Raw genomic sequence first — 18123 nt, forward strand, 5'->3', positions numbered from 1 at the left:
TGACTCAGTGCACTGCCAGCTGACTCAAGAGCTGAGCCTGGACCCTGGGTCTCCAGACTTCTGGTGAGACGAAGGTGGGGAGAGGGCAGGGTCACCTGGAGGACCACAGAGATGGTCTTCTCGCCTGCCTTGGCTGCCCGCCATTTCCGGTAAGTGTCCGCCTTGAGAAGGTTTTCTGCACAGTGGGTCTAGGGACAAGAATGGGAGAGGGTTATGGCACTGAGATGAGAGCTAAGCCCAGCTCTCAGATTATTTCTCCGAATCCTTCCAAGCTCTCTGCGATCCCCCAGATGTAAGTTCCTCTGTTAATCCCCCCACACCCTGCCTTGAGTTTCCTCTACAACCTTCTCCTCTAGAAGTTCACCTCCAGGCTCTCCCGAGAAAGTTCCCCTATTGCTCCTTTTCTCTCCGGAAACTCCACAGACGCCCGGAAGTTCCTCTATCCCACATCTCTCCCAGAGTTCACTTAGACCCTCCTGGGAATTTACCCTTGGCTCTGCTTAGACCTTCCTGAAGTTCCTTGTTACACCCCCAAAGGTTCTTGTAGAGCACCCCTCATTAATCCCCTTACGTCTTCCAACCTCCCCCACGCCGGCCCCTCACCGAGTCCTGGCTGCTGCAGGACACGACATGACGGAGGCGGATCTCCGGCATGTCAAAGTCGTGGCCTTCGCCTGGCCCGAAGGAGGCAAGTGGGCCTGGGTTTGGGGGCGGGGAGGGTGGGGGCGCTCCTCTGCACGGGCTTCAGTACGCAAGCGCGCAAGGCTCGGGCCTTTCAAACTGCGGCGCGCCGGCGCCCGCGTCGACATTGCGCATGCTCAGTTGCGCCTTTAAGGCGCGGAGTGGCGAGGACCCAGCAACAAGCTTTTCTCTAGCCCCGCCTCTCTCTGACCCCACTGCTCTAACCTCTCCTCCCGGTGACGTTTACATCCTGCTTCCTGGGCGCCTAGCAACTGGAGCGGCCTCCGGGATTGGTCCCCAGGAGAAATTCGCCATTCTCATTGGACAATGCGATCACCGCCCAAACTGAAGCCTAAACACAAGACAGCCAACCTGAGTTGGATTTTCGCGGGGAGCCTAATCGGCTCCCTTGGCTACACGCACACACACACGCACACACAGCTTAGAGTACTCCCACCCACGCCTCAGTTCCCCAATGTGACCTGTGAGCATCTGTCTCCTGCCACGCCCACGCTAGCCGCGGACAGGCACCCCTCTGCTCGGTCCGCAACAGACCCAGGCGTGCAGCCCTGGGCGGGGTCGGCGCCAGAGAAAGCCCGGACATAAAGAAGGGAGCATGAGCCAAGTGCTAGAAGGAAAAGGGAAGGAGGACAAGTCGCCTGGGTCCTGCAGAACAAGCATGGACATGCTGGGCACTCCCAGGTGGGGCCCCACCCATGCTAGGTGCCTCCTTGGGAAGGTGAGAGGGGATCCCAGTCCTTGTAGCTGCTCCGCACCCACAGGGAATACAGTGACCCCACTCAGACCTTGGGCTTTGAGTAAAGAAGATGTGGGTGTGAAAAATGGGAAAGTGATCTCTTGGGTCCTGATGGAAGAGGGTGCTGGAACCCCACACTCCCGGGATTCCAGTGGAGGAGGGGGCTGGGCACCAGATGCCTGGATACCTTTTGGATGCTAGTTGCACCTCCCCTACCCGGGGGCTGCAGAGACCTGCCCTGGGCTCAATCTGACCTCAGCTCCTTCTCACCGCAGGTGAAGGTGGGTCTGGACCCGCCCCTCCTCAGCTTCCTATAAGGGCTGGGGACACGGGACTACAGGTTCACACACCATGAGGACCTCTGCTGGACCCAGGGCCTTCCTGCTGACCTTCACGCTGCTCTGCACCCTTCTGGGTCTCGGTGAGTGACTGGGGCCCTGGACTCCTGGGACCCTCAGGAAAGCAGGGACTATAAAAGAACATTCAGCAAATGTCCTCAGGGGGTAAAGTGGGGTACCCAGGAATACAGACTCATGGAGGAGGCAGACACTAACAGAGAGTCTGGGGCCCCAAGGGAAGAAATGCTCATATGACTGGACCCCTGAGAGAGAAGGGGGCTTGATGGGCTCTGAATCCTCTTTCCCTTAGGTAGGGTCCCAAAGCAACACATCCAAATTCTAGAAAATCAGATGAGAGCATGACTAGAAAGGGTTTTTTTGTTTTGTTTTTGTTTTTTTAATTAAGAGAGAGAATATGAATGAGAGAGAGCTCCTTTTTCCCTGGACTCTTAATAACTTCAGGCCCCCTTTTCCCTCAGACCCAAGGGTCCAGCCCCCCAGCCCTCTTCTCCCTCAGACCCAACATTCCAGGCCCCTCCTTCCTCAGACTCAGGAGTCTGGACACCAGCCCCACTTTCTCCATGACCCAGGTGTCTGGGCCCCCAGCCCCTCCTCTGTCAACACTAAGGGGTCCATGCCCCCTGCCCTCCTGGTCCTCACTCTCCCTCCTTGGACTGGAGGCAAACTCCAGCTTCAGGTACCGCTGCCCGAGCTCCTACTGTTTGCAAGACCTAAGTTGTATCTGCAAGTGGGAGGGCTCCAAACCCTTGAACCAGCTGAACCTGAAACTTCATGAAAGCCTTCAGTACGAACCCTCCCAGCTCTGAGCTTTCTCTGCGGATCCTGTCGTCCAAAGCCCCCAGCCTTGTAATTAGGTAACAGGCTTCACGGTGGAGTCGCTTCCTGCCCTGGGAGCAGCTTTGCTGACATCATCACCGCGTCCCTGTCAGAGTTCTGGACAGGTCCCCGGACACGCAGCAATGTCCCACCCATGAAAAACCAGAGAGACACCAGCCTCTCTCAAGACCCATCAGTCTGGGCCTTGGACCTTCCTCAGGACCAGAAATCCAGTCCCTTCCTCCCTCAAACCCTGCCCCCATCTCCCTCGGGACTCCGAAGTGGGAGTCGTGGCCCACTAATCGCACCGCCCATGACTACAGCCCCGATCTCTACCCTATAGGATGCCCACTAAGCTGTGAGGTGTGCAAGGGCCCTGGGCCCACGTGCAACGGAAAAATGAAGACATGCGAGGATGGCAAGGACGCGTGCGTAGTCGTCGTGGGGGAGTCGAGCACAAGTACGAACGCAGGGCTTTTGCAGGGCTTCTGACCATAGCTAGGGGGCTGGGGGAGAACCTTCAGGGTGGGAAGAAGATACCACCAGGCGGAAGCGGGGCGTGGGGGGGGGTGCGGGAGGGGTCATCCCAGTTCGCAAGCAGGGTGAGGCGTGAGAAGAAATTTGGATGGGGTAGGCAAGAGGAAACAACAATCACAAGGTGGAGGGAGGACAACTGAATGGAGACACAAGCCATTTTTAGATTTTTAAAAAACGAGCAACTCCAAAAGAAGATGGCTATGGGGGAGGGCTTAAAGAGACTTTCTTAGGCGGGAGGGGGTGAGGAAAGGACAAGGAGGAACAGAGAAATACAGTGGAAGAATCTAATAGGCAAGGAGAACGGGAGGGTGATAGAGAAGAAGGAAGAGACTGGGAGAAGGTCCGAGGAACGTGATCAGGGAAGAGACCATTTTGGACAAGAGGGAGGAATCAACCAAAAGATGTCTTGAAGAGACCACCCCAGGGATGTCGGGGAGACCATTTCTGACAGGAGGAGGAGAGATGATGTTGGGGTAGAGGGAGAGAGGGAGAGACCATTCCAGACGGGGGGGGGGACGATAACTACGAATTATGGAGAAGATCATCCTAAGGGGGGGGACTGGGAACGAAGAATGAAATGGAAGGAAGAGGGGGAGCATGACTTAAATGGAAGAGACCATTCCAGACCTGAGAAAGGCTGAAAGAACACCAATGGAATAGACCACTGGGGGGGGGGATTTTCTTTCAAAGCTGAAAGAGACCATTCCTCACAGGAGGAGAGATGGGGCAAGATGCAGGAGGAGAGGCTGTGACAGGAGATGAGGGGTAACCCCGCGTGTAGGAAGAAACCACCCTGACAGGAAGAGTTGTATAAGAAAGTTGGGCTAGAAGATTGCATGCAGTCCCACCCACGCAGCAAACGTTGGCTGGTGGCAGAAAGGACTTGAAAGGCTTGAGGAGAGCAACCACAGCAGATAGGGGAAGATATAGACCCTGAAGGGGTGTTGAAGGGAGCTGGAGAAAAGTCACCCTTGGGAGTGAGAGAAAGAAGGGAAACCACTGGATTGAGCTGGAAGGAGGGCAGCAAGAGACCATCAAAGGGAGGCCTGGGGATGGACCATGGGGGAGTGTGGAAGAGACCGCCCTAGACAGAGTAGGGGCACAGGTGTTGGGGCGGGAGTGTGCAGTATCCCAGGGTTTGTTGGAAGTGACCCCCCCAGGCGCAGAGGGCGAAAGTTCTGAGGCTGGAAGAGACCACCTCAAGAAGACATGGGGGGTAACCATTAAAGGGCCTGAAAAAGCCCACTACAGGCTGGACAGGAGAGAAGGATGGCAGTGGAGTGGTTTGAAAGAGACCATGTCAAGCAGGCACCTGGGGAGTTGGCAATGGAGAGCTGCAGTAGACCCCCAAAGACCTAATGCGGCCTAGGCAATGAGTAGGGAGGGCTTCCTAACATGCCACTCCAAAGTATACCCAGGCGGACCAGGCATATGGCTTTAGGGGGCTGCAAGAGACCACCCCAGGCAGATAAGGGGGTATAGATTTGGGGCTGGAAGAGATTGTCCCAGGCAGTTGCTGGTGGGGGCGCGTAGGGTTAGAAGAGCCCTCGAGGCTGGGTGTGGCCAAATGCCTTGCCCAGCCCCTTATTCCATCCTCCACCCCACAGAGGGACGTCAGTCGGTGAACACCTACAAGGCCTGCATGAAGTTCAAAGACTGCTACTCCGGCTTCGTGTCCACCACCGTGGGCCCCAAGGACTACATGGTTTCCAATGCATACTGCTGCCAGAGCGATGGCTGCAACCAAGGCTCCATACCCTGTAAGCATCTACCCTGGCCCGCGCAGGGAGCCCCTTCTAGCCCTGTTCCAAGAGCTGTGTGGTGACATCTGGCAAGCACCTTACTTGCACAGAGCCTCAGACTCCCCACATGTAAAATACGTGGTGGCTCTGTATCCCCCAGAGTGGTTGTGTGGTTGGGGGATGGGCTTTAATGTCCTTGTTCACCTTGCACTCCCCCCAGCTCCCCAAAACAATCGAACCGAGAATGGCCTCCAGTGCCCAGCCTGCATTGCGCCCTTCCAGGAGACTTGTCCTGGGACCCAGGCAGCCCGCTGTGTTGGCCAGGAGACCCACTGCATCTACTTTGCTGGCAATGTGCAGGCTGGTGAGGAGCACCTGGGTCACTGGAGGAGGAGGGGGCCTCGGAATTGGAGGCCCAGACTTCTGGGCTCCAGGGAATAAGGGGGCTCCAGAGAACTAGGAGAGGAGGTTGCTGGGATCCAGGACTCCTAGGTTGTGAAGAAGATAGTGGGCTGGGGTGTAAGGGTTGGGGGCCCTGTCTCTAGTCTGAAATCTCTTCCCCAGGAATCATCAACACCAAATTTGCTACTCGGGGCTGTGCTACAGAGAGTGCGTGCTACACCAAGGCTGAGTCTGAGGTGCCCTCAGCCTCCTATCTCTACTTCCTCCACCGAGCAGACTGCCTTCCAGCACCCCAGCCTCCTGGCAGGGCTGAGTGAAGAACTGAGGAATAGGTGGCTTGAGGCCGCCATTTGTTCCCAGCCTGCAGTTCCCCCATGTGCCTGTAAATTAAAATGTTAGCAGAGCAAGGCTCGATTCTTTGTGATGTGACCAAGAATAGAAAAATAGGCCTCTCAGCCCTTGGGTACTCTCCCTTTGTGAGGAAGAGAGAGAAGGCTGTGCCTTTTATTAACCAGTTATTCCCTGCCGGGCCCCTCTGCTGAGCTTTCATTCTCACAATAACTGTATGAAGTTGACATTAACCCCATTTGACAGATTAACAAACTGTGGTACAGACTGTGGAAGTCACTTGCCCTGGGTCAAACAGCTAGGGAGAGTCAGAGGCCTAATCTGCACCCAACTCTGTCAGACTCCAGAGTCCATAGTCACCTCTGCTGATTAACTTCTCCCTCTTTTTGCCTCAGGTTTCATGTCTGCAAAATGTGGATATTTAATAGTGACAACCTCACAGGATGGTTGTAAGAGTCAAATGAAAGAAAACTTAAAAAGCACTTAGTGCAGTGCCTAGCACCTTTAAAACAATGTAGGCTTTAGAGATGGTATGTCTGAGTAAATAATAATCATCCTAAAAGCTGCCACTTACCAAGTGGCAATTAGTTGTCAGGTGGTAAACATTGGCACCATTCAGGACAGACTAGATTATACAATGGCAACAAATAAGCCCCTAATCTCCATGGTTTAAGATAACATGTATTAGGGAACTAATGCTGCAATAATGCTGTGTAACAAACCATTCCAAAACAGAGACATATAACAAGCCTTTTTCTTTGTATGGGTTTGTGGGTGTAAAAATGGTGACGTGGGGACAGTGTCAGGCCTCCTTGTCTAACTTCACAGGGGGTAAGGAGAATCAAGATCAACAGCCCAAGGCTGATTCCTATGAGGCGTAGGTCAGAAAAACCTCCTCTCTCCAAGCTTTTTACCAATTCTGACACCAGCTGTCCCTCCTACAATGCTCTCTACTTCTGCTGGGTTTGATAATTCATAGCAATGGTCACATAGAACTCACAGACCGTATTCAGTTATGGGGCTTATTAGGGAAGTAACAGGTTACATACAATTCAGGGTCAGAAACAACTCAGGATACAGTTCTTTGGTCAAGACAGCCTCTCGGCAGGTCTCTCCTGGCCTTTGGCTTCTCCATCCTCTTGGGCTGACCCAGCCTTGGCCCTCTGCCCTGCACAGGCAAGCGTTGCAAAGCTCTTTAGCTCTAGGGATAAGCACCAAGAGGCATCCCACTCCACCAGCAAGCCTCCTGCCAGAAGGTGCCCAACTCTTTTGCTCCATGGGTTGGCCAGCCTAGCTCCACCAAGTGCTTGGAGGCACACCACTCTGCCAGTAAGCCTCCTGCCTGAAGGTACTCAGCTTTCTCGCTCCTGGGTCAGTAGGCACACCTTTGTAGCCACCTCACTCCGAGAGCAGGAAAGCCCACTGCATTGTCTCATGCTGGTCTCCTGGTCCTGCTGCCATAGTTTCTCTGCGGCCACTTCTCACCATCTCGTGTTACAGCTCTCTGTCTTCTGGGTCTAGGAGGTTCTCAGGGCAGGGTCCCCAGGTCCAAAGGATGTGTTCCACTCTTGGCTCTTTCTTGGTGGCAGTGAGATCCCCCTCTGCTCTGGGATTGGCTCTTTTTTAAGCCTAGTGGGATGGCAAAACTGACCAGTCCCCTCATTAAGGTTTCATGCATCTTATTTGCATGGTCCCACTCCCACAGGGGTTCCATGCACCCTATTTGCATTATTATAGAGTAAGGAAAAGGCAATCTTTCATGAATGGGCACGTGTTTAAAAAAATCCATTCCTCTTCCCTCACCACCCCTGCGCCCCCTCCCCCCCGCCCACTGAACGTCCCATACTTGCTTCCCTGACCCATTGGTGTTGGGTTTGGCCATATGATTTACTTTTGGTGGGCCACAGACACCTTATTTGCATAGTCCCACCCAGTCATTCGGTGGGAGTTACAAACAAGATCATGGCTAGAAAAGCCATATAAAAGTGAGACCGTCACACAAGAGTAGGAGGCTGGGGTGTCTCTGCTTTCAGCTGTGAATTGGCTGGCTTGCTCCAGTTCTGGGATAGGGTTCAGATCTCCTCCACGGGTTTCCACAATCTCCTGAGGAATGTCCTTCTCATGGCAAATCACAGGAGCACAGACGCCAAGAGCATTTAAGGCCCCTGCTCAGGTCATGTCTGCTAACATTCCATTGGCTAAAGTAAATAATATGGCCAAACCCAACATCAATGGGACAAGGAAGTAAGTATGAGACCTCCAGTGTGGGGGGCGGGGAGGGAAGAGGAGTAGATATTTTTTAAACATGTGCCATTCACAAAAGGTTGGTTTTTCCTTACTCTGTATGTCCAGCACTGTCCTTAGGGGGTTCTGCTCATCCTAGTCACAGGCAGAGTAGTCACCAACTCGTCATTGCTGGTATCTGTGCCACAGGAAAGAGCTCAGGATGTCTCGTGGGTGACTAAAGGCTGCGACACAGAAGTGACTTAACACAGTTCACTGGGTGGAGCTAATCACTTGGCCCCACTCAATCACAGAGGGGCAGGAGGATGGGGTGTGTGGGGAGTGGAGCAGGAAGTATAATCCTGCTCCCTGCCCACAAGGCAGAGAGCTGGGCTTGTTTGGTAAACAGCACGAATGACCACCACAGCCTCTTAGAGGCTGCTTCTAATTTTACAACAACAGTGACAGGCACCATTACTCTCATCGTTGTGTTCTGAAGAATCCGAGGCTCAGAGACGGATGCCACATCACAGGCCACACAGCTAAAAAGTGGCAGAACTTAACATTTTAATCATTAGATCATAAGCTTGTATCAGTTATCTTTTGCAACGTAATAAACCGTTCCAAAACTTAGTGGCCTAAAACCACCACCTTACGTAGCTCACGATTCTGTGAGTCAACAGTTTGATCTGGGAGCAGCTGGACTCCCTCATACGTCCGTAGCCAGCTGCCAGACAGCTAGGCAGCACTGCTTCTGGGGGTTAGCTGGCTGTAGGCTGGGTGTCAAGGCTGACTGGGCCATGTGTCCTTTATCATCCAGCAGGCTAGCTTGGGCTTCTTAACATGGCAGTGGTGGCAGGAGTCCCAAGAGCAACAAGAGAGGAAGCTCTGATGCACGAGTGCTTTGCTTCTATCATGTTTGCTATTGTCCCATTTGACACAGCAAACTACATGGCCAAGGCCAGAGTCAGGATTATTATCCAAGGGAAGCTGAACAAAATGGGACGTTAATGCCAACGATCTACCACAGTGCTTGAATCCCAAGTTCTTCTAGATTTCAGCTTCCGCTGCAACTATGTGGTAGCGTTCATCCCTGCAGTTCCTTCATTCATTCATCCAACACTTATCCATTAAGGGCTTTCTATATTTGGAACCCTGGGCTGGGTGCACGACCGAGAAATTTACAGTCTGCCTTCACGAAGCTTCCTTTCTAAAGCGGGAGAGAAACCCATTCAAACAAGTAAACACATGAATAAATAATTCTGGATGGGGAAAAATGGTATAAAGAAAATAAAACCAAAGATGTGATGATAAATTAACAGTGTGATAATTTTAGAGAAATGGTGAGGAAGGGGGCTACATAAGAAGTGGAATTTGATATAAAAAACTTGTATTTATTGAGAGTTTACAATTAGTCTGGATCTTACTAAGTCTTTCCAGGCCACAACAGCCTTGGGAAGCAGATTCTCTTACCAATGCCCTATTTCAGACGAGGGGACTGAGGCACAGAGAAATGAAATACTTGCCAGGGTCATGCAGCTATGAGGTGACCTCTCTGATGCGGCTCCTCCAGGACAAACCAACAAGAAACAGACACAAACAACAGGATTTCTACTCGTTTTTATTCATTCCTCCAAAAAGCACCACATACCAACTGCACCCCTGATTTGCCCTTCTTGGTTCCCTACCCCATGATGATCCATCGTGATTCAGAAGTATATGTAAGTCAGCTGAGGTGATAGGTTGTCTCTTCCACTCACCAGTTTCGTGGTGCCTGTGCCAATTCAGGGGGTGCCAATGCCAAGATTCATCCTGTGTTTCCTGGCATTCCTGCTTTGGAGGGTCTTCCAGTCTGGAGGTGCCACACAGACACTATGGATCCTCCCAAAGGCAATCTTAGTCTTTTCTCCTGGTAAGCTCATTAGCAACCTAATGCCTCCAGAGAGCCTAAAATGCAATCCCATCAAAAGTTATGGTTTAAAAGGCAACTACCACAAACAGTAGCCAAAACACCCAAGAATGCCAATATACAGATGCGTAAACACAACCACCCTTCCCCAACACACAGACACACTCAATCGGGCCTTACTTTCTCAGATGTGACCTCTGGCACGATTCCCTCTGGCATGAGGGCAGAGGGAATTTACAGCAGGGAAACAGAGCCAGGGATGCCACGGCCAGGAGGCAGTCTCAAAGAAGCAGAAATACGGGAGGACCCTCTGTGAGCAAAGGCATGGTGGTGAGACAGGAAGTGCCCAGACTAGAGTTGTCTTGGTGCTGCCCAGGGTAAGGGTGTGTGGGCAGGGGCAATGGGACTAACATTTGAGTTCCCAGGGTGTGTCAGGTTTCTCAGGAGGTGCTGCAGTACATCAATGTGTGGGTGTGTGTATCACTGAATTCTCACAATAGCCCTATGAGGTAGATGGGATTTGACCAAGGTCACCCCCAGAGTCAGTAGAAAGACTGACTCTAGAGCTGCACTACCTAGAATCTTCTGTGATAATGGACATGCTCTATATTTGTGCTGTCCAATATGGTAGCCACTGACCACATGTAGCTACTGAGCACTTGAAGTGGAGCTAATGAGGCTGAGACTGGATTTTATTTACTCTTAATTAAAGAAGTCCCTGGGTGGTGTAAACAATTAAGCACTCAGCTACAAGTGAAAAGGCTGGTGGTTTGAATCCACCCAGAGGTGCCTTGGAAGAAAGGTCTGCAGATCTACTTCTGAAAGGTCAGCCACTGAAAACCCTGTGGGCTCAGTTCTATTCCGAACACGAGGTGTTGCCATGAGTCAGAATCGACTTGACAGCAACTGGTTGGTTAATTGAAAAGCCGATACTCATTTCAGTTATAGGAAAACTATTAAACATAACTGGGGCAACTTGGGTATGGGAATCTACTCCAACTAGGAATTTTATGAAACCTAAATACAGATTACTCATTTTCCAGTGAAAATGTACCATCTGAATTGAGATGTGCTGTAAGCGTAAAACACACACCAGATTTCAAAGACTTAGCATGAAAAAAATGTAAAAAACCTGTTTATACATTTTTAATATGGCGATTGGAAACTTTTAAATGGCAAAGGAGGCTCGCATTCTACTTCCATTGGACAGCACCACTCTGTGGCTCTCGTGCTCTTTCATGTGGCTGACAAGCTGGATTGAGGGGCTTGAAGGGCAGACTGAGGGGACTATTAGATAAAGTAGTACTGGATATTACAGGGAGAGATGAACAGCATTTCCTCAGGGCTGACAGAGCTTGGAGGACAATGCCTGGAGCCATTCAAAGTAGAGCTAAATGTCTCTTCCAAGCCTCATTGTTTTTGGTCTTTCCAGTTTATTCTGACTCAAGGCGACCCCCTGTGTGCGGAATACAACTGCCCTATAGAGTTTTCTTGGCTGCAGTCTTTATGGAAATAGATTGCCAAGCCTTTCTCCTGTGGGAACTGCTGGGTGATTTTGAACCGCCAACCTCTTGGTTAACAGCTGAGCAGCTGAGTGCTTACCCACTGTGCCAACAGGGCCCCTTTCCCACCTCATTAAAACCAAACAAACCTGTTGCCATCAAGTCGATTCCGATTCATAGCGACCCTATAGGACTGAGTAGAACTGCTCCAAAGGGTTCCCAAGGAGTGGCTGGTGGATTCGAACTGCTGATCTTTTGGTTAGCAGCCAAGCTCTAAGCCGCTGTGCCACCAGGGCTCCTTCCCACATCATGAGCTTCTAAGAAAAAGGCCTCTAGGTGGGGTAAATGGTTTTCATTTGATGCCAACCGGTGGCTAACCTAAAGGGTCGCCATGAGTCAGAGTTGACTGGACAGCAGCTAACAACAGCTCCTAAGAGCATTACTAGACCAGCAAATCAATTCTACGTGAGAGACCACCTCTTGGTCATCTCAACCGGATGGGACAGATTGTGCCAGCGGTGGGAGTTCAAGCTGGAGATGGGAGGTACCATCGCTTAAGTCTTCTTGTCATCAGTTACCCTTGTCTTCAGCTGTCCAGGGAAACAAGATCTCGTGCTCTTGTCCGGCCCTGTCGTTTTACAGATGGGAAAATAAGGCCCTGGTCCAAATCGCACAGAGCAACAGTGGCAAAGCTGTGCTTGCTTCCCAGGTGCCCTGACCTCCAGACTTCCTTTCCCATTAAATGCTTGTTTCTCTCCATCTTGCTCCTTTTCCCTGTCTTACAGGAACAGGCCGACAATCTGAATTCTAGCCCTAGTTCTGCCGCTGACTAATGAATTAAAATAATAAATGTTTACCAAGCACCCACAGTGTGCCAGGCACTGGTCTAGGTGCTGGGGATACAGTAGAGAACAAGACAGGCAAGGGGACAATAGCCGATAAATTGGTAAATAAATAAATAAGATCATTTCTGATAGCAGTAATTGCTACAAGGAAAATCAACCAGATGAGATGAATAATGGGGGTACCTCAGGAGTCCCTGGGTGGTACAGTTAACACACTCAGCTGCTTACTGAAAGGCTGGACGTCCAAGTCCACACAGAGGCACCTTGGAAGAAAAGCCTAGTGATCTACTTCTAAAGAATGAGTCACTGAAAACCCTATGGAGCACAGTTCTATTTGGACACATATGGGGTTCCCATGAGTTGGAGCTGACTTGACGGCAATTGGGTGGGTGAGATACTTCAGTCAGGGTAGTCAGGAAAGGCCGCTCTCAGGGGAAATTTGAGCAGAAATATGACTGACAAGGAGTCAGTCACAGGAAGATCTAAGGTCAGGGCATTACAAGCAGAGAGGACAGCAAGTGCAAAGGTCCTGAGGCATGGCCCAAGGTGGCCCACTCAACCATCAGAAGGAAGACCTATCATGCTGGTTGGGGATGGGGTAGTCAAGGAATGAGGACAGACAGGGGCCAGACCTCAAAGGGCCTTGTTGTGTGATGTTGGGCCTAGAGCCTCCCCTCTTTGGGCTCTGCTCTCCCCATCTATCACAAAAGAGATGGTCTCTCCAATACTACCTTCCTGTTTTTGATATATAAAAATTCTGTGACTTGCACCTTCTCCTGTACACATAGCTAGCAGCCTGAAACATTCTAGGCACTGTGGTTTCTCCCTTTGCCTCACTCATGGCACATTCTCACAGTCTGGGATGACTACCCAGTCGTTCAATGGGCCCTTGTTCACTGTAGCTCTCTGTGTGTACACACGTGAGGTAGCCACAGAGAAACATTTGGACTAGTGCAGCAGTGTAGCTGCTTTTCCAAAAAGGCAGGTGTACAAAACACCAAGGCCAGAAAGGGCTGGGGTTTAATGACAGAAGAAATCAAGATCCAAAAGAGACAGGAACCCCCAAAAAAGAGAGAGAGAGGAACAGACTCCCCAGAGATCCCCCGAATCACCCAGGGTCAGCACCTGTAAAATGGAGGCACTCGAATCCTCTCCCAGTCAAACTCACAGAAAGAGGGGCAGCCACCAAGATCCAAATCCATGAGAGATTTTTGGGATAGCTCTGAGGTCATGCGTTTCTGTCATTCCACACCCAGGCCTCATTCCTGGTCCCTGGCTATCCCAGGGTCCACCATGCTCAGACTTCTTGCCCCCTCCCTCCATTTTTGTGAACTCATCCTCCCGCTAAAAGCTGGGAAAGGCATAGACCCGTGAAGGAGGAAATATTATACATCCCTCTATTCCCCAAGTGGGACTGAGGGGTTTCCAGCTCTCTCTCATGGGTCTCTTTTTCCCTCCCTCCAGACCTAGACCTCCCACCACCCAAGAATTAGGAACCAAGGTCCACAGTCTTCTTGGGAGCCAGGAATCTGAGGCCTGTGTGTCCCCCTCCCCACTGCCAGTGAAGACTGAAAGCCCACTGACCCCTTGAGAACCTGGGAGGCTGTATGCAGGCCTTTTCTCCCCAGGAAACCCAGACCCTGTATTCCTCTGGGGGTTCCAAGGGTTTTAGCTCCCTGGGGTACCCGGGTCCCCTCCCCCCACACTGGAGTCCAGGTCTTGTCATGGACCATCCCCTCCCAATCAGCGCCTTCACTCCCTTTCCCCCTTGAGGACTAGCTCTCCAATAGCTCCACTTTCTCCTCCTTTGGAGACCAAGACCTACCCCCTTCTAGGGGTCGGGCCCCCAGCTCCCTTCAGGACACAGGAGTCTGGGTGTTATGCTCCATCATCCCCAGGGAATTCAGGAGTCCTGTCCCCCAGACTCTACTTCCCTGTCAGGATCCAGAAACTTGATAACTTTAAATACCACATCCCAATCAAGTCTGAATAACATCCTCTCCAAGCACCCAGGGTTCTGGGTGGCTATCACTGCTCTGGTATCTCGGAGATCCAGACACCCTATCCCGGAGTTTGGACCTCCAAGTGCCCTCTTCTCTAACCAGGACTCAGGATCCTCAATCTCCGCGGAGCCAGCAGCCTGGATGCTGGGCATCCCAGGATCCCAGGTCCCTATCCGATACTCCTTACTGGGTGGGCGCAGGGAGTGCCAGCACCGCCTGCGCGTCAGCCTGCATCTCATCAAGTGCCTGCAGTAGAACGCCATGAGCCGCGCGGTAGCCTAGGCCGCCAGTTGCCGCTGCGCCGCCCGCGGGCCACAGGAAGGAAAGCGCGCCCAGAGCCGCGCCCCCGGCTGTGCCCTCGCCCGCCCATGCGCCCAGCCTCGCCTCCACCTCGGCGCGAGTCACTGGGCCAGGGAAGTGAGCACGCGCTCCCAGCTCCCCTGGAGCCAGGCCCAGCGCGCGCTCACGTCGCGCCAATGCCGCCGGTTCGAGCCCCAGTGCTCGCCGCCACTCCGACAGCTGGCCCCGCAGAAGTGCCACGTCGCACGCCCAGCCTAGCCCTGGTATGGGTGCCGCCGCCGCCGCCAGGCTAGCCAGCAGAGCCGGCCGCCATGCCCCAGCTCGCAGTGCCGCAGCCTTGGTTATGGCCGCACTGGGAGACATGGGTGGTAGTGCCAGCAGCAGCGCCCCGGCCTGGCCTGGGGGTAGCGCGCGCCGCAGCCACTCGCAGAGCCCGGGGAGTCCGCCTGGGCGCAGCGGGAACACGGGCGGCGGCGGTTCCTCCAGCACCTCCCACGTCTCGTCCTCTGGGCTCAACGCGACCACACGTTCCGAATCCCCGCTCCCCGACTTCTTCGCGCCGGCCACCTGCTGAAAACCGTTGTTGCCTGCTTTCTCTGATCCTTCCCCACTGCCTGCTTTCTGCGACCCAGTGCCACATTTCTCTCTTCCCTCACTGTCTGCGTTCTCTAAACTCTCGCCGCTGGGCTTTTCCACCATTTCCTCTTCTTCCAGAGACTTTGGTTCCTCACCCTCGCCGTCTGTTCGCACGCAGACCACGGGCGCATCTGGAGGCACCAAGGCCCGGACCTGGGCCCAGTCTTTCTCAGTGGGAGCCCCAGACGTGACGAGGATGACCGCATCGTAGTGGGTTGGATGGGGGGCGGCGGCAGTGCCTGCGTGGCCCAGAGGCACGGTCCAGAAAACGACATTAGGACGCTCAGGTGCCGGGTAGGGCGTGGGCTCCGCGGGTGCTGAAGCAGGGGCGGCACCAGAGTCGCCAGGATCCAACCCGAGCAGCGAGTCCAGCACAAGGCCCACATCGGCTGTACCCGCCACGGCCAGGTCCAGACGCGCGCTGCCCAGGCGCTCCAGGCCGGCGCGCACCCAGGACAGCGCCGCCTCCAGGCCACCTGTTTCGAAAGCTTCACGCACAGCCTCCAGCTCAGCTGCGCCCAGCACCTCGAAGCCATCCTGGGCTGGTGGCAGGAGCCTGCGGAGGCAGAGAAGGATGGAGTCAGGGGTATAAGAAAATGCAGATGCCTGAGTGCAGGGCCAGGCGGACAAAGACCGAGCTACGAGGATGAGGGCGGGACTTTCAAGAATCCAGCAGCGAGATGGGATCAGAGAAGAGAAGGGCTAGACTGATAGCAAAGGAAATAGAAACCAGTAGGGCGGGGCTATAGAGATAAGGGAGGGGCTACGAGCAGGGGCTGGTACCTGGATGTAGTCCTTGGAGAGGGGCTTTTCTGACTTAAGAAAAGGCTAGGAGTCATTCTGGGCGAAGCAAAGCTCACAGAGGGTAAAGCTTGGGACAAAGAATCAGGGCTGTGTTGTTGCCTAAATGAAAGTCAGCGCTATTTGATACGGTTAAGGTTCCCAAGGAAGCCCCCGTAGCATAGTGGTTAAGTGCTATGGCTGCTAACCAAAAGGTCGGCAGTTTGAATCCGCCAAGCAATTCCTGGAAACTCTATGGGGCAGTTCTACTCTGTCCTATAGTCACTATGAGTCAGAATCAACTCGATGGCAGTGGGTTTGGTTTTTTGGGTTAAGGTTCCCAAGGGCGCTCTTTCTTGAGGAGGATAAAGTGGAGGAGGGCAAGGAGGACCAGTGAAAGGAGAGGCTTCATCTACTAATTCCTACGAAGGGGATGTGGCTAAGACAAGAGGAGGTGAGTGAGGCTGGGGTAGAAAATGAGCAGTAGACCTGCTCGAGAGGCTGCTCCCTCTGAGCCTCATTCTAACGTTATAAAATGAGGTGGCTCGGTCTTGGGGGAGAAAGCTGAAGAGGTAGCTGGCAAGTAGACCGGCAGCAATGGACTCAAATATATCAAAGATCATGAGGATGGCACAGGACAAAGCAACAGTTCCTTCTGTTATATATACCTAAGATCGCCCTGAGGTGGGGCGACTGGACAGCAAGTAACAACAGCCCATGAGTGTGCACAGAAGCTAGAGGAGATTGGAGACAGGAAGTGAAGGGCACTCAGGAATAAAGCTCATTAAAGGCGGGCTTTATGGTAACTGGGGTCCCTTGAGGACTAAGCTGATGCGGGGGGACTCGCAGGTAAGTCTTTAGGTAAAATCTTCACTGGGATCACAAACTTGTGTGGCAAGAGTGAGCCTTCCTTCAAAATTTTTGTTGGAGGCAATACTTGGGCGAATTCCCTAAGAATTCTCGCTAGGGAGTGGGTCCTCGTGATCTCAGAGTTCTCGCAGGAGGCGGGACCTGGATGATAGGTCCAGAACTGCAGGGAACCCTTGGCTGGGGCGGGGCCAAAATGACAGAAAAGGGAAAAACACAGCACTCGCTTGGGCTGGAGCGTGGATGAAAGAACCCGGCCTTCGGCAGGCAGGCATCTGCTTAAAGCTTGCCCAAAACACGCTAGGGGCGGGGCCTCGAGAACATCAAAGAACACCTTAGACGCGGAGTCTGGACTAAGGACGCGGTCCTCCCCACTCCGCCCTCAGACCCCGTGTTCACCTCTGCAGCGCCTCTGCCTGGCTCTGCAGGGCTGCCCGCAGGCGCTCTAGCTCCTCGTGGCCTTCGCTGCCGCTGCAGTCCGCCGGGAGCACAAAGAGAGCCACGGCTCGTAACCCGGCGCTGTCCAGCAGGGTCGCTGTCTGATCCCGGGCTTGGGCTTCATTCTGTGAATCCCTGGGGCCGAGGGTTCGCACCGCCAGCAGCGGGGTCCCTCGGGCCAGGGCGGCCCGTGCTGCCTCCCCCAGCGCTGGGGCCAAGCTCTCCCCGTTACCCTCGGGTCCCGGCAGCACCAGTACCAGCACGTTGGCCTCCGCCGCCCAGGGCCCCGGCGCTGCGGGTGGGCAGCTCAGCTCGCCCAGAAAGAGGCCTGGACCCGCAGCCCGCAGGCTGGGGACCCCTGAGTCCGGCCGTTCCTCAAGGGGCTCCAACGTCTCCACATCCTTGTCGCACAGCGCTGCGACTAACGCGGACTTTCCCGAGCCCGGAGGCCCCAGGAACAAGGCAGTCACGTCACCACGCGGTAGAGGCATACCTGCAAAGGATGGGGGAGACCCGGGTCAGGGAACCCCAATCTTTTTCTTTCCTAGCCACTCACAGTGAACCCAGAATTCAGTCCTCCACCCCATCCCTTCTTCAGTCTCGGGCGTCACTCCCCAGGACCTAGAAATCCGACGCCCAGGCCCTATTCCCCCAGGGACCCAGGCATCCTATGCGCCTTCTTTCTAAACGGAAGCGTTTCCCTTTCTGATTAAAAACTCAGAAATCCAGACCTCCAGCCCCTCCTTCCTCGGAAACAAAGGTGTTTTATTCTCCCCGCCCCCATATCCTGGATAATTCCAAATCACCAACCGAGCAAACAGCCGACACCAAAGGCGAGCGCAGTCCGAGGCGGAGGTATCAGCTGCTGAGAAGCCTCGAACCTGGGGTCCGGCGGACAGAGGCCGAAGAGGTCGGAGAGCCTGGGTTTGGAAATGTCTGGATCCGTTCTGGGAGCTCTACACTGACGTCACTCCCTCT

At 53.5% G+C, this 18123-nt stretch overlaps 3 protein-coding genes across 5 annotated transcripts in view; 1 reads left to right on the forward strand and 2 right to left on the reverse strand.

Moving 5' to 3' along the window:
• XRCC1 (X-ray repair cross complementing 1) overlaps nt 1-720 on the reverse strand; it is a 41923-nt gene extending 41203 nt beyond the window's left edge. The window contains exons 1-2 of the mRNA XM_003406226.4: nt 604-720; nt 96-188 (exon numbers count right to left, since the gene is read on the reverse strand). Coding sequence (XP_003406274.1) covers nt 96-188; nt 604-654 — 144 coding nt within the window. The 5' untranslated portion in view covers nt 655-720. The remainder of the gene's footprint in view (nt 1-95; nt 189-603) is intronic.
• PINLYP (phospholipase A2 inhibitor and LY6/PLAUR domain containing) lies at nt 47-7458 on the forward strand. Of its 3 annotated transcripts, none has more exons than XM_010586412.3 (6): nt 47-149; nt 1714-1859; nt 2957-3073; nt 4758-4910; nt 5113-5256; nt 5457-7458. In XM_010586412.3, exons 2-6 carry the CDS (start codon nt 1790-1792, stop codon nt 5609-5611), a joined length of 639 nt encoding a protein of 212 aa, XP_010584714.1. In that variant the 5' UTR covers nt 47-149; nt 1714-1789; the 3' UTR covers nt 5612-7458. The 3 variants fall into 3 exon arrangements, with proteins under 3 accessions (XP_010584714.1, XP_064149827.1, XP_023398875.1); XM_064293757.1 differs by lacking the exon at nt 47-149 and adding an exon at nt 809-1420; XM_023543107.2 differs by lacking the exon at nt 47-149 and adding an exon at nt 809-1383.
• Nucleotides 7459-9468: 2010 nt separating this feature from the next.
• IRGQ (immunity related GTPase Q) lies at nt 9469-18062 on the reverse strand. The gene is made up of 3 exons (XM_003406418.4): nt 17956-18062; nt 17107-17638; nt 9469-15616 (listed from the first exon to the last, which is right to left on the reverse strand). Exons 2-3 carry the CDS (start codon nt 17634-17636, stop codon nt 14308-14310), a joined length of 1839 nt encoding a protein of 612 aa, XP_003406466.2. The 5' UTR covers nt 17637-17638; nt 17956-18062; the 3' UTR covers nt 9469-14307.
• Nucleotides 18063-18123: the final 61 nt, after the last annotated feature.

The sequence above is a fragment of the Loxodonta africana genome, chromosome 11, assembly GCF_030014295.1.
Source record: "Loxodonta africana isolate mLoxAfr1 chromosome 11, mLoxAfr1.hap2, whole genome shotgun sequence".
Lineage (NCBI taxonomy): Eukaryota > Metazoa > Chordata > Mammalia > Proboscidea > Elephantidae > Loxodonta > Loxodonta africana.